This window comes from Microtus pennsylvanicus, chromosome 1, assembly GCF_037038515.1.
Source record: "Microtus pennsylvanicus isolate mMicPen1 chromosome 1, mMicPen1.hap1, whole genome shotgun sequence".
NCBI lineage: Eukaryota > Metazoa > Chordata > Mammalia > Rodentia > Cricetidae > Microtus > Microtus pennsylvanicus.
Genome location: NC_134579.1, coordinates 53,832,037 through 53,848,013, shown reverse-complemented (window position 1 = coordinate 53,848,013; position 15,977 = coordinate 53,832,037). Strand labels below are relative to the sequence as shown.

Here is a 15,977-nt window from a genome sequence, read left to right as displayed (position 1 = left end):
CTTGATCAGTTGGAATCCTTGCATTAGTAGGTTATGAATACAATAAATAGGAATTTGTAGGACAAAACAATTTCAAAAGATAATGGCCCCTAACAGATGGACTAGAATATAAAGGCCCAGTGGATTAGCTGTAGAGCAAAAGTAAACAAAATTAAAATACAGTCATTGACTTCTCACAACGCAATTCTGTGAGTATTGATTTGTACTATCTAGAGAGAACATATCCTTTTGCATTTTTTAACTAAAAAGGTATTTTTATCACTAACCTGTTGAAAGAGATACTTCAGCTTTTTCTCAGTATTTGAAACAATCACTTCAAACTTTGTACTCCCTGAGTACTTAAGACCCTGAATTTTCTCTAACATCATAGGGAATTCTGATGCAGACTCAGGCACACAAGAATATTTGTGTAATTTAATGATAATCCACAAGAGCACTGAGTTTTAACTGTACTAAGATCATAGCACAATCAGAAACTTGCAAGTCTAGCAAACATCACATAGGGTAGGGTGCTGTGTAATGTCTCGAGCACCCCACTTATAACCTCCACCCCAACTCCTTCTTTGAGAACCTAATTAATAGTAGTGTCCTTGATCCTAGAAAATGAAAATGAATTCTCCTAAGCGGGGGCAGAAGAGTTGAGAGACACAACATTGTAGACTTCATAGGGGCCAACTTGCTTCTCCTAGAAAGAAGTTCTAGTGAAAGATATAGACAGTAGGAAATTAATATAGATTTTAGATAAATATCATAACTTGTTGGTTGTAAATTTTCTCCAATAGATTCAAACATTTGCATTTTAACTACTTTCCTTAAAACAAGATTAATTCCCTTGTAGGAATGTTCTTGCTCTATCCAGTGTGGTTTTCCTTTTCTTTACCCTTAGTTGTAGAATAGCTGTTTTGACTAAGTATTATTACATCATACTATAATGGTAAAGGTGGCTTTCACTTATCCACAAATTTTGTTTTTAATTTCATATTAACATTTTTCATTTCAGTAAGTATTCCAGAACACGATGAGGCAGACGATATCAGTGGTAGGTACTATACTGCAGACTCAACTCTCCTTCCTTGACTATCAGCTCAAGATCTATGAAGTGTCCCCGTATGAGTGATTTTCTTAGCTGTCCAAATTTGACTTGAATTACAATATCAAATGAGACAAGATAGTCAAAGTTCTAAACTTTTCACCCTTTAAAATCACCAGTTTGCATGTAAATCATGATAGTGAGCCTTAGTCATCATTAATAAGTTAGAACGACACCAACTTCATTTCAAACTCTTTAGCACTGGCTGTAAATGCACGGATTTTTCTTCTTTCTTGTAGATGAGAACAGAGAAAAGGTGAATGACCAGGCAAAACTAATTGTGGGAATTGTAGTTGGTCTCCTACTCGCTGCGCTCGTGGCTGGTGTCGTCTACTGGCTCTACATGAAGAAATCCAAGTAAGTTGCACAGAGGGGTTCTTGGTCTTCACCGCCTCCAACTTGGATAACTCCAACATGCTAATTGTGTTTACCCCCACTATGGATGTAATTTCTATAATAATACAGATGCAGCCTCCAATTGGGCATACCATGCTTTGTTTTACTTTGCAGTGACTATAGGACTAACATCAGGGGTGTGGCCTGAGATGTGCTTGTGTCTCCTCATCTTTCTTAGTCAGCATTCTGAATGCCGCTACTTTTGCTAGTGTCATTGATTTCTGCCTGGGTAGATTTGTTTCTTAAGCACACACTGCCTAAATGAAAAACATCCTAAACTTTTTGTGTGAAGTTGATGGAGATTAGTTAAAAAGAAGTTACATATTTCAGGGATTGTGAATGACTGTGAATGTCTGATCTGACCAGAAAGTAACTCCACTGATATGAGGCTGCCTCCCTCTATTCTAATTGAATAACTTTATTCCACGTAGAGACCTAATTAAGACGGGAAAACGTCATTACGTTGGCCTTAATGAAAACACTGATTAGACAGAATACTACAAATGCATTTAAGACACTTTAATAAGTTTAAATTAAAAATGATTGAAATCATAAGGTACACTGTGGAAGACAGACCTTAAAGATCTTCTGACAGTGATTTTACCGAATATCTGGTTAAGCTGATGAAAACTATCAGTAAGTAGATGTCAGCCACTCTGTATTAGTCAAGATTCAGGTGCACATAATTTCTATAAGATCTACGCATCCTCCCCATCAGGCTGGTAACACTCCATATGAGTTTGCAGTGTCTACATTGCCAGCACAAGGGGACATGGAGTCCCATATTTGCATGTTTTGAAAGGCTTTAAAAGTATATCTTATAAACGAATAACTGTTTTTATGATAGAATATCTATATCTGGTACCAGCCTGTAACATAATTTTAGGCTTTCACTATGTCTGAGTTAATCCCTCTAAAAATTCAAAAACTATGTTTTATGAAGAGAGAGTGTTAAAAGATAAAGTGAGCTCAAACCTATAATCTTAATCTCATCCTCTAAACATGTCCATTTCAATCTGAGTGGAGTTTCCTGGCAGGGAGGCACCGCTGGAAAATGTGAACGTAACAAAGAATGATAACCATACATTGACTGCTCACAATACGTCTGTAAAGTAGACACCATTTTTATTCATATTTTAACTGTGAAAGAGACTTTATTGTGATGGCTAATTATAGTGGGCAGAATTATTTGTCTTACAGGAATGATAAGGCCTTACCATATCTCATGATGCTTTGTAGCCTTTTTCTGTAAAGATTTTTCCTGTTGTGTTTGTGACTGATATGCATGATGTCCATTCCCATATGGAGCCATGGTCACTCCTCTTTATACAGTTAAATACATTTCAAGCCCTAAGAGAACTCTTAATATTTTAGTCATGCTAGTGGCCAATGTCTCATCAGACATCAAATGTCCTCTGAATAAAAGTGTGTCTGTGTGTTACGTGAACTGTTACGTGTAGCAAACAAAAAAACTCAAATCACAGATAAATAAATGTTGGACACTTTGTTTAACAATGTGATTAGGTTAGACCTCAAACATTCCCTTTAAAGTCTGTCATTAAATTAAAGGCTAGTCCTAACATGTGACTGCTACTTATTTGAAAGATGTGCCAGATTTGATAGACTTAATACTACTGGTAATCAATGTAATAAACTGCAGCTCTCATCATTTCAACATAACAGACTTTTAGGAAGAATGTGAGGGATGCTTCAGATTTCTAAGTGCCCTTAATCCCTTCCCGAACCTCTAGAATAAGCTGACTTTTGTGCACTATGAGTGAGTGTTAACCCCTTAAGCCACTGACAGAGGAAGTGCAGACTCATCATTTCAGTTCAGAATCCCCAAGACCAATTTTTGCAATGCAGTTAGCAAAGCAATGGAATTTTAACAACACTGGAGAGATGGTCTTTGAATTAGTTATGGGAAACATCATTGGGAAAATAAGAGAATCAGGGGTTTTTTTTTATTTCAAAGTAGAATTGAAGAGTATGTTCATTTGTATACTTAGTGTTTTCTCATATTCCATATAAATTCATATATATTTGCTACTTCATCAGAACTACTTTTCAATTAAGAGTCCACATGTGACTTTACCTTTGTGCATTTTGCATCCTCCCATGGGGAAGGAACATGCCACAAATTCAGGGATGGCGTATCCCTCCATTTGTATTAAAGATGGGGCTATCCAAGTCTGGATCTTCTTTTCTTTTCATTTCTTGCTCTTTTTTTTTTTTGCACTTAAAATTTGGCAAGCATCCAGAAGAGAAAAACAAAAAGAAAATGCCCCATTATTCTCTCAAACCATAAATAAGGAACTAAAAGGGACCTAGGATAAAGAGAAAATGTTGGCGTATCTAGCTAATTACAATGTCACTGGCCACTAAGTGCAGAACCAGGACTTTCTGTGCTATTGTTTGGATCTGAAAGTCCTCTGAGGAAAGGGTTCACGTCAAAATAGAGCATTTATAGTTTTAAAAGATCGCAGTTTGCTTCCTGTGGAAAAATATAACTACCTGGCCCTGTCATGATTAACCTTGGATTTTTGTGCATTTAGGAGAAATTGAAGTTATTAATATCTCACAGACTCAATTCCTGCACCTGTAGCATGTAAGACACATGTGCCTCTTAGCATTAGTATGTGTGTACACATAAATTAAAAGCTCAAAAAAGCAAATTATCATTGTTTCTGTTTTCCTTTCCAAGGTAAAGGGAAAATGTCCCTCTTCTTACCATGATCCAGCTTGTTTTCTGTATCAGTATTAGGGATGTTCACTGATACAGAGCCAAGCTGTAGACTGCAATGGGAACTTCTTGTTTATATGGAGTCAGGGTTTCTGGTTGTTTGTTTGTTTGTTGTTGGGTTTTCTTGTTTAGTTTTGTTTTTCAATGAAAGGATTCTATTTGAGACTCTGAGAAGGTAGTTTCTAAAGTGAACAGCAAATTAGAGGAGAAAGTCCCAATTACACAAGACAAATTCAGCAAGGGGATTGAAACACTGAAACAAAACAAAAAAATATTTGGGGGATTAAAGAAACAATAAGATATTTTATCAGAGCACATTTTCTGGAATAGCTTATGATCATTAGTCCTAGGTGGCCAACAGCATGTCGCAGATGCACAGAGCCCAGGAGCTGCTCCATCCACAAAGCTGGATGCTTCAGTAATGGCAATGAGTTCAGTAATCTTTAGTTCATATCTGAAGGACAAAGAAGCAGATATTGATGCTATTGAAGGATGACAGGACAGTATTGGAACAGATGCATTCACCAGCAACAAGCAAAAGTCATCAGGCAGACAAGCAATGCCCACCTCTTCCTGTGGGACCACCCACCCGAAGGAGCTGCCCAGCCCAGGGGAGGGTCTTCCCTCCTTGACAACCTCCTGAAATTGTCTTAACAGATCCACCAGAGGCATGCCTCTTTAGTTCTGATTTCTCCAGTTGGTAACTGGGATGAACCATCACATACAAGGTTGTGGATTTTTTTCATGAATGGATACTGAATTCTGTCATCTCTCAATATGACTTATATGATTTTCTTCTTGAGTTTGGATTGAATTAATTAGTTTTTAAATGCTGAGTCATCCATGTACAACCTGGAATAAATCCCATCTGATCATGGTGTTTGTTTCTTGTACATTTTGGATTTGATTTGTTAGTTTTATTTAAATTTCAGGAATTCTGTTCCTGAGAGATAATTTCCTGTCATTTTCTGGTAGTGTATTTGTCCAGTTTTGTTATCAAGGTCTTGTTGACCTAGCAGGATGCATTAGGAAATAATCCTTCTCTCTTTAATTTTACAAAAAGACTATAGAGGGTCAATATAACTTCTCCCTTGCATGTTGGTAGAATTTATCATTAAATATATCAGCCTGATGCTTTTTGTTTTGAAGTGGAAGGTCATTACTTGCTGAGTCCTCATTTTAAGAGCTATAGAGTTCCTCTCAAGAGTAAAATCATGCTTGATACCAGGAATTTAGCCAGTTACATGGGGCTAGTAAAGTCATGGATCTTAGGGAAACCTACAGCTGCCACTTCACCAAACCAAAGCAATCCCTAACTATATTTTAAGTATTTGTCCTTTTTATCGTCATTATTATTATTATTTTATCTTTATTTTAATCTTCAGTCTTGTGCTTACTGTGCAGTCTGCATACTAACTGTTAGCTAAGATACAAAGGCTAGTTCCTGATTACCTTTTTTAACAGAGGACATGTGCATTCCTTATCCTAGTGAGGAATTTCTCAGAACGGCCTCAAAGTCTAAGCATAGTAAATTGAAAGTGGTAGCAATAAAACCAACTGTTTATTCTTCTCCAAGTCACGAAATTGCTGCCCACTGTCAGATAGGATTAAAGCTCTCTCCACCACCTCTGGCTTTTTATTAACTTTGGCCCAAGAAAAGACTCATCCCACTGACAGCTGTGACCATGGAATAGGGGGAAATAACTATTATCTTGGATATGCCCCTAATCACCTGCATAGGTGTCAAAGGTCAGACTGCTTGAACTGGCAATTTTCCACTGCCAAAGTGCTCGTCCTGAAAACTCATAGTCTTGGCACTCTTATGTGGTGTAAATTGGGCACACTAGAAAATATAAATCACAGAATTTAACCCTGCAGTCAGGAGGAGTTAATATTTCCTCACACTCAAACACGGCACTGAACACATGCCTGTCTGTTTTTGAAAACCCCAAAACTTACTAAATAGCTACAATATAAATTATTTTATTTCACAGATATAAAATTCTCTATTGTTTTGTTTTGGTTTTGCTTTCTCCTTTTATTTCTTTCAGTGATAGCCCTCAGCATTGGTTGAACCTATATTCTCAAGAACCCCCTTCACTTTCCCACTTCCCCACCCCCACTAAATTATTGTTAAAATATTAAAATAAAACCATCCATAGAAGGCAGCACCGATGACATTTCCACCTTCTCTGCTAAAGACTTCAAAGCGAGTATATAATCACTTGGTGATATCCCTGAAGAGTCCTGAGACTGTCTGAAATTACTTTAATGGCTTTAGCTCCTTCACAAAACTGCTTTTTCAGATGAGCTAAGACATAGATTTGAACTGATCTGTTCAGTAACCATGTGGCCTTTGGCAACAGCTCTGTAACATCAGGTTGTTGAGCCCTGTGCCTCACCTAGAACTTTCTCATGAACATATGTGGGTGTTGTTCTTTCCTCTATTTATAGAGAACCAGAGTTTTAGGAGGAAGGATGTGCCCAGGGTCTTGTAGCTCCAAACTGACACCAATGCACATTTTATTTTGTTAGGGTTACTGTTGCTATGATGGAACACCAAGACCAAAGCAATTTGGGGAGGAAAGGGATCATTTGGCTCAAACGATCATCACTGAAGGTAGTCAGGACAGTAACTCAAACAGGTCAGGAACCTGGAGGCAGAAGCTGATTCAGAGATCATGGAAGACTGATCCTTACTGACTCACTTCCTGTGGCTTGCTCAGCCTTAGTTCTTGTAGAACCTGAGACCACTAGCCCAGGGGTGGCACCACCTACAATGTGTAGGGCCATCTCCATCCATCACTAATGAAGAAAGTGGGTTGCTCACAGCCAGACTTTATGGAAGAATTTTCTTAATTGAAGTCTCTCCCCCCTGCTCAGATGACTTTAGCTTTGGTCAAGTTCACATAAAACTAACCAGGACATCCACTAACCTCAAGACCACCACTGCCACCACCACCCTCCCGTCTAACAAGTTACACTTCATGGTGAAGGATAGAATTTCTTTCCATTCCCATCTTAGTTTACTTAGTTTAATCCCGTCATGATTCTATGATTTAAATTTTCTTTTACAGTCAAAGTAAACAAAAAGTTATTGATGAAAATTTAAGACAAGCAGTGATCATAATTTATAGTTTAATCTATTTGTAAAGAGCACGTGCTTTGTAAGTGCTTTGTCCTTCAAATGGGTGATAAATGCTTTGCAGAAGAGAGTGATTTAGAGAATAATTTGTCTTTGTCATTTGGAGTTGGAGTTCTAACCCTTGTAATTTTTTCAAATCTCTGGAAACTTTCCAAAAATAAAAGGTATTTATTCCATAAAATTCCATCTAATTTTGGACATCATTCACAAAACAAAAACCAAAATAATTTTTTTAAGGGAAGAGAACTCTCAAACTCCTACACGATGGGAACTATGGAAATTCAAGGAATACTGAGATCAGGAGAAATAGTCTCCCCCAGGGAAGAGTACACAACTGGCTATCCAATACCAAATGGTCAGCCCTGAAAACATACATACAAGTAACATTATACAAACTAAGCTAATTATATCTAGAATATATATGTTTGGATGCATCTGAGATGTTTGTGACTTCACTTAACTCCAGTCCAGTGGTTCTCAACATGTGGGCCGCAACCCCTTTGGGAGTCAAATGACCTTTTTACCGAGGTCACATATCAGATATCCTGCCTATCAGATATTTACATTACAATTCATAACTGTAGCAAAATTACAGTTATGAAGTAGTAACAAAATGGTTTTCTGGTTGAGGTCACCACAGCATGCAGAGCTGTATTAAAGGGTCACAGAAATAGGCAGGTTTTAGACTGTTCTAGTCTTACCATAAAGGAGTATCTACCGACAGGAAGTTACATCATCATCTTCTTCCACTTTCAATTTTCTGGATTTATTTTCTTTGTTCAGAGTTTCAAGTTGTGAACTTTTGGAATACTTTAATGATGTATTTTTTAATGATGTATTTCTAGATTGTATTTTTTAATGTAAAATAATTAGTCATTTTCATTTTTCTCAAACTTGGACTTTCATCCATTATCTATTCATGAAACCCCAAATGTTTGTGGATGGGAATGTTTTAATATAGACCACAAGTTGTTGAGGCTTGACTACCTTTTAAAACCTTGGTCTGTGCTGGGAAGGGAGCTCAGTGAGCAAAGTTCTTGATTTACAAGCACAGTGACCGAAGTTCTGTCCCCAGAAACCACATTCAAAATCCAGGGTGGGTGTCTTACACCTGTGATCCCAGCACTGGAGAGGCAGAAACAAGTGGATCCTTGGTACTCTCTGGCCAACCTGTCTAACACAATTGACAGGTTCCAGGACAATGAGAGGTTTAGCCAGAGGGAGAGAAAGAGATAAATATAGGTGGATGGTACTTCTGTAGGGACACCCAAGATTATCCTCTGGCTTCCACATACATTTTCACACACACAAACACATGTGCCCACAAACATATACATACATACATGCACACATGTGTGCACATCCACATAAACTTTGCTCTTTTAATTTTAGAATTTACATTGAACTATTTTATAGTTATATTTTTATTTTCAATATTTTTTCTATTTTAAAGTTTGAGGTGTTAATAAGCTCATCTGATGAATTACAATGATTTTGTAATTTCTAATTTTTATTAACTGGTTCCAAGTGTTTGATCTGCCTTTAAAATTTCCTGTTTCTCATCTATAATGCCTGTTTTATGAGCCTTGGTTCCCTATTTAATTACTCAGGTTTGTATTCACCCAGTTTTCATGTTATTACAGTGACATTGTGTTGCAGGGGGCAGCCTGCTTGTTTGTCCCAGCCACCCAGCTAGTTTAGTCCCAAAATAACCACATAGAAACTATATTAATTAAATCACTATTTGGCCCATTAGCTCTAGCTTCTTATTGGCTATTTTTTACAGCTTAATTTAACTTAATTAATTTCTATTAATTTGTGTATCGCCATGTGGTCGTGGCTTAGTGGGTAAAGCTCTAACCAGCGTCCATCTCAGGCTGAGGATCCAGGGCATCTTTCCCACTCTGCTTTCTTCCTCCCAGAATTCAGTTCCATCTTCCTTGCCTACCTAAGTTCTGCCCTATCAGGCCAAGGTAGTTTCTTTATTCATTAACCAATACAAGCAACACATAGAAAGAAGGACCTCCTACACCAACATTGTTCTACATCATTTTAGTAAATTTTCATTGGTTTCTAGGCATTTTAATATTTGATATTACATTGTTACATTCTGAGTTCTATATGAAGTGGTACTCAAACTGCTTGCAAATCAGCTTGATCCCTTTGAAGCTTCATTTTAAATTTTATTAGAATAGCATATCCAATTTAGGAGACAGACAAAGAGTCAAGGAATCCTCCTGGGATGTCACATGATCCTCTCTGAAGTTTCACCTGTCTCCAGTAATTCCCTTTACCTCACTCTGTCCAAAAACTGGTCTTTTCCTCTTTAAATCACTGAGATGCATACGCTGCTTGGGCTCTCATTTTTGAAGCACAGTCCAGTAACTGTGTACTGGCACAAAGTCCACGTGATCTGAGAGTACACGTCATTTCCTTTTCTTCCCTTTGAAATCACAGAACTTTATTTCTGTAACTACCTCCTTAAAACTTTGAAGTATTCATTTTTTATGTTTTAATACTTTAATATATTTATGACCAGAGAGTTAGGATAGTATATATTATTTCCACATTCTCATACATACTAACTGAGAGACCTGCTATCATTTAGGTAGGGGAAAAACACAGGTTTGAGAAGCCTCATCCAAACTGCACCTAAGCCTCACATTAGCAGAGAACTTGGTAGAAACATGGCAATTTCCCCTCATCATCCCCATTTAACGACAGAAAGGCAGGATCTTACATGCTACAAACTGGATTATATGATGCCCAAACAATTTTCCTAGACAGTGTCAACAATAAAAAAAAAAGAATTGAGCAAGCACAGAGTAAACATATACAATAAATAATCAAGAGAAAATTAGAGAAAAAAAACAAATAACTACCTAATGAGAATGCCACAGTCAATCATCAAGAAGGCTAAAGTACCCGTAAATACTGCATTAAATACCCAGAAATCAAAAGGACAGGCAAGTAAGGCAATAAGAAATAGGACAGACCCACCGAAACAACCTAAATTATGTGTCTCAAGTCCTAAAAAGCTAAAGAACAAACAGTGCCTACTGCTATAAACATTACAGACTTATAGCTGAGTTTCACTAAAAGGCAAATACCAATGAATATGTACATTATGATTCTGCTAATCTATAAATTACATGAACAGCTAAAACTGTCCTGTGAAAACTGAGTTTGTGTTAATTTGTGGGGGCAGTAGTACCTGTGAGTGAATGTAATGGTCTACCACTGCTTACTATTCTGAATTCAATTCTATTTACAATAGGCAATTTTTCAAAATTCACTGAATTTTCCTCATGACAGGTATATTTAACTTGGGTGGGTATTACTTTTCAGTATAGCATTTTTCCATAGATTCACAGATTTACTGACATCAAAACCAGTTTTCCCATCTTTATATTTGTAATCTGTATTAATTAGATTTTGGGGAGGGATGGAAAAATCTCAGATAAACAACAAAAGAAGGAAAACTTTATTTTGGCTCAAGAATTTCTGTGGTTTCCATTCCACATTGGCTGGGCCTACTGATTTGGGCCTGATGAGACTCATGTTAATGTACGCCTATTGAGATAATGAAGCTCCCTCAAAATATTTTTTAACTACCAAGAATAAAATGATAACAATTGTTTCTCTAGTAACTTGGTGAAAATTAACCCAACTTACATCAGAGTCCAACAAACTTGTACAATCTGGTTTCAAAATTACTTTTGTATCATCAATTATTTTTCAATTCTACTTAAAGAGTCATTTATATGTTTTTCTTTGCAGTGTGTTGTTTTCAGTCAGTCCTCACAGATGTATAATAACCTTACTTTTCAGAAATATTTTCAAACTAGAGCAATTTTAAAAAAAAATGAGTGACTATGTGATATTTATTTCATTCTCCTCTAGAACTGCATCAAAACACGTCAACAAGGACCTTGGCAATATGGAGGAGAATAAAAAGCTAGAGGAAAACAACCACAAAACAGAAGCCTAAGAGAGGAGTGGTTCCAAGTCTCCAGGTAAGTAGGACTTGGGGGGTGTCCTAGAGGCGACTCCTGGGATGTGGGGAAGCCCTGTGGGAATGAAACCCAAACTTCACTTGCTAATGCTTCTTAATTATAGCTCCCCAAACAGAAAGATGGCTTCAAAAGGGACCATCATTGACTCATTGCTTTCAGAAGAAAGGCTCGTTCCAGTCCCCTCAACCTCCCCAAAGTAATTATTATCCCTGAATAATAAAATCCATTTTGGGGATTCTTTTGACATCTCATTTGCATTTTGTTTTTTAATGCCAAAAAATTTTGCCGCACACAAAGAAGCTTTATTTTATGAGTTGGTGTTTGGGTTCAGTAAGCACAAACTCTAAATTTATTTTTAAAACCCATTAGAATAAATTTTAATATATAAATACTTTAATCCAAGGATATGGCATAATTGTGAGTGTATTTACATAGGCATCTCTTCACTCGTTTTAATGAAAAGGCTGACAAGCTAGTACACATGCACACATACAGAGGCTTTCTTCTCGGTAGTAAATGTATACTATGTTTGTATGAGTACATATGCACACAGGTACCTACATGTACAAACACATGAGCATAACATATGTATTAGTGCTACATATATTGCATATATTCATCTATATTAACTGCATCTGTACAATTTTTAAGGTGGTCTTGAAAAGGTATATGTCTCAGTGATATTACCACATACAACTTGATCATTTTCTTTTTGTGCCCCCTTGAGACCAACAAAGGCATCATTTGAATTAATTAGTCTGTGTGTCACAGAGATAACTGCTACCACTAGCAAGGTGTAAAAAGCCCAACTGCACCAGGAGATGGTAGCATACACCTTTAATTCCAGCACTCAGGAGGGAGAGACGAGTTTGAGACCAGCCTGAGCTACAGAGCGAATTCCAGTGCAGCGGTGAATACAGACAGGAAAACTCTGTCACAAAACAAAATGAAGCAAAACAAAACAAACAAAAACAAAACAAAAAAACTAACAAACAAACAAAAGCCCAATGCTGTGAACTTTGGGTATAGTATAAATTAATGGCAAGTCACAGTCTGAATGGGTCATTTGAGCTGATTTCACAGCAAAGACAGAGGACATGGGAAAGAATTACAACTGGAAGGCTGTCCCCAGGAGAGAAATGTGACAGAACTGAAATGAGATCAGTTTACAACGTCTATTAGCTGGACTCTCAAAGAGATTGAGGAGTGAGCACTAGACTCATGTTCCTACTCTGCTCGCTGGGACCCAGATACCTCCCTGGCACGTCACACCTTCTTCTCTGTCACTCTGCTCTCTTTTTCTCAATTCCATGTAAATGCACTCTTTGTTGGCCTCAAAAATGGGCTGCGTTCCATCTCACTGTAGAACTGAAGACACGCCCCACAAATTAGACTGTGATATAGGCATGGATGCATTTTAAATCTGAAATGTAATGAGATATTCTCATTATTAATGACATTATTAAGAGGGGAATTATTATTCCCCTCTTATCTTTATACAAATTAATCATGTCTTGCAAAAGGAGGACAGGAGAAAGGGATAAAGGAAAGGGATTGAAGGAGGGAAGAGAGAGGGAGGGAGGGAAGGAAGGAAGGAACGAGACGTCATCAATTCCAAAACCGTGTAGTAGAATGAGTAGGGCTGGGTTGACAGTTGACTCAGGATATCAGGGTTCTACAAATAATCCCTTCTATGATGTAATTATTGCCACTTTTAGACCAAAGGATCTGTTGATGGTGAAAAATGACTGTTATGGTAACTGATATGTTTTCTCATTTCAGAGAAAACCCATATAGACAAATTGAAGCATGGACATGGATTGTATTTAAGACATATACAAAGACAATGACAGCAATTCATGGTTCAAGTATTAAGCAGTTCATCCTCCCAAGCTGTCACAGGATCTTAGAGAATTATCTCAAGTGAAACAATGAAAAAAAGTTATAAAATCAAATAACAGCAAGATTTGGCAGCCATGATAATAGGTCATATGTTGTATTTTGTTTGGTTTTTTTTTTTCTGTAAATGTCTGCACTAAGGATTTCCTTTCAGTTTGCCTTTTATGTAAATTTTTTACGTAGCTATTTTTATACACTGTAAGCTTTGTTCTGGGAGTGGCTGTTAATTGGATGTATAATGTAATGTTTTATTTCAATTGTTTATATGGATAGTCTGAGCAGGTACGGTTCTGATTCTGATTGCTATCAATAATGCCTCAAATTTTCTTACAAGGACCTGAAACCCAAAGGTGGCCGTTTGCGAGGTTGGGGACATATACCTCGCCCAATCAGAAGCTGGCTTCTTAATTCTGAGAATAGGAGGCCAGCCCAAGCGAGAGTCAGGAGCACTACAGGGTGTGATGGCCTGTGAGCCTCCAGCATGCTCTCAGAAGCAAGTCCCAGATACAAACATCAACACCACGTGAATGATACTCCCCAAATGACAATTCTGTCTTCTCTGAAGAAGACATGCACAGAACTTGGGTCACATTTACTTAACAACACCTTCTAGGAGATTACACTCAGTCAAAAGAAAAGTTAGGAAAAAAATAAGAAGAAAACAAAAACTAATGTGTCCGAGAAAGTTGGAAAAAATGACAGCTAGCGTTCCCGTTTTCACAGATTACAATGTAAATCACTGTAATTATAATTGGTGTTAAATCCTTTGGGTTATCCACTGCCTTAAAATGACACTTATTTCCTTTAAAATAAATAAAATAAGAGATATCAGTCAGAATTGCAGATTTATAACAGTGGTCATTATTAAAGCTGTGTTATTTTCCACAGAATATAGAATATATATATTTTTTTCGTGTGTGTTTTTGTTAACTACGCTACAGATATTGAATGCACCTTGAGATAATTTAGTGTTTTTAACTGGTACATAATTTATCAAGCAGTACATAAAAGTGTAATAATAAAACGTCTATGTATCTTTAGTTACATCAGATTTGTAACTTTATAAACATGTTTTCTGCCTGAGGAACTTTTTAAGGAGGTAGTGTACATGGGAACTTTTTGAAGTAGACTGAATGAGGGCCAGTAGCAATTTGTGACTAGACTTTAATCTTTGCTCTTTCAGGTAGACGCTTGGTTTCTGGGATTACACTGCACAGCCATTTTGTCTGGGATTTACGTGTATAACTTTATCTGAGAAAATAAAAATGACTATTTCCAGGTATAGCACTATGTTCTGTGAGAGGAAAAGAAAATGTGGGGTTTGCCTTTAGACTCAAAGATTAAGCTGTTTTGAAGGCAATAAGAAACTAATCAAGATTTATCTGTGAAGGAGGTTGGGAATAATCTTTTGCCACTTCTGTGTATGGAGAGATGTGTCTTTGTACATTTGTAACCACTTGATATCTGAGCAATAGTGTCTCAGCTTAATAAAAGCTTCCTATAGTACATTGGTATGGACTAAATACACAAAATATTCTATTAGACTTAATGCTGTATTAAATATGGGGGAAAAGAAAACATGTTATTTTGCCTCTAAACTTTGATTTACTGAAGTTTTATTTGGCAAGAAAAAAATTGAATCTTGATCAATATTTAAACCAAAGGGAAAAGGGAAAAACAAAACAAAACCAAAGTTCTTTGTTTTGCATGGCTAAGCCATTCTGTTTATCTCTGTAAATAATATGATTTCTTTTTGTTTTCTTTTCTTTTTCTCTTTAGAATTTTGTTAAAGAAATTCTAAAAGTTTTAAACACCTGCTTTCCACAATAAGCCATGAACACTACAGTGAGATTAGTTCTGTATTATTTTTTTTTTGCTTGTTTTGTTTGCTTATTTTTTTCCTTTGGTTTGGAAGATCAAAGGTTTAAAGTCTTACTCCTAAGATGTGTTTGCAGAAAAGTAACAGGGCAACAAAAAGAGAGTGTTTACTTCTAGTCTGGCGCGGTGTACACTTGTAATTGTAACTGAGTCCACGAACAGCTGTTATAGCCTAGACAGCAGCAGGAGAGACTCAGAGCTCTCGCGCAGGAGCCGATGTTTACAAGAGAGGACGGACAAGATGACCACTTCTGCATCAGTGTCTGCATAAGGAGGAAGCTCGGGCGCTCTTGAGCAACTCCGCGTGCTTTCATGCAGGAAGGAAGCTAATTTGCAGTTCTACTTCTGGGGTTTCTTCTCTCCAGTTGTACAGTTGGCCACGGGTTTTTAACCAGTTCAAGGTTCACTCCCTATATGTAATTATAGGAATTGTACGTGGAAATGGATTAACATATCCCTCTATGCCTAAAAGAAAATAAAAATGAAATATGTCTTCACATATCTCTCATAGATGTCTGCCTCTTGTCTGCAATGGGATGGTCATGTACAAAATGTGATTTTATTTAATAAAAAGTGTAAAAGTTGATGTGATTGTCCATCCTTCTGGATTGGATTATGAAGGAATAAATGTACCTGTACTTCTTCCAGTCAGGAAGATACCTTGAGTTCTCACCAGTGGCAGTTTCTCAAGATGTCTTTCTTGACTGATAGGGCCACAATGCCCAAGGCTAACCCATTTTGCTATCCTTAGTTTTTAATTAAGAGGACCCTCAGTTAATCTTTCTTTACCTCACTTTAGGTCACCATTTG

At 37.0% G+C, this 15,977-nt stretch overlaps 1 protein-coding gene across 7 annotated transcripts in view; it reads left to right on the top strand.

The window, feature by feature from the left end:
* The window catches only part of Alcam (activated leukocyte cell adhesion molecule), a 185,647-nt gene extending 169,979 nt beyond the window's left edge, over positions 1-15,668 (top strand). For 4 of the 7 annotated variants that reach the window (XM_075964316.1, XM_075964327.1, XM_075964283.1 and 1 more), the window contains 4 exons: positions 1,001-1,039; positions 1,330-1,447; positions 11,278-11,390; positions 13,173-15,668. In XM_075964316.1, the coding sequence (XP_075820431.1) occupies positions 1,001-1,039; positions 1,330-1,447; positions 11,278-11,365 (245 nt within the window). In that variant the 3' untranslated portion in view covers positions 11,366-11,390; positions 13,173-15,668. The remainder of the gene's footprint in view (positions 1-1,000; positions 1,040-1,329; positions 1,448-11,277; positions 11,391-13,172) is intronic. The other 3 variants (XM_075964337.1, XM_075964348.1, XM_075964305.1) reach the window with 1 other exon arrangement.
* The last annotated feature ends 309 nt before the right edge of the window (positions 15,669-15,977 follow it).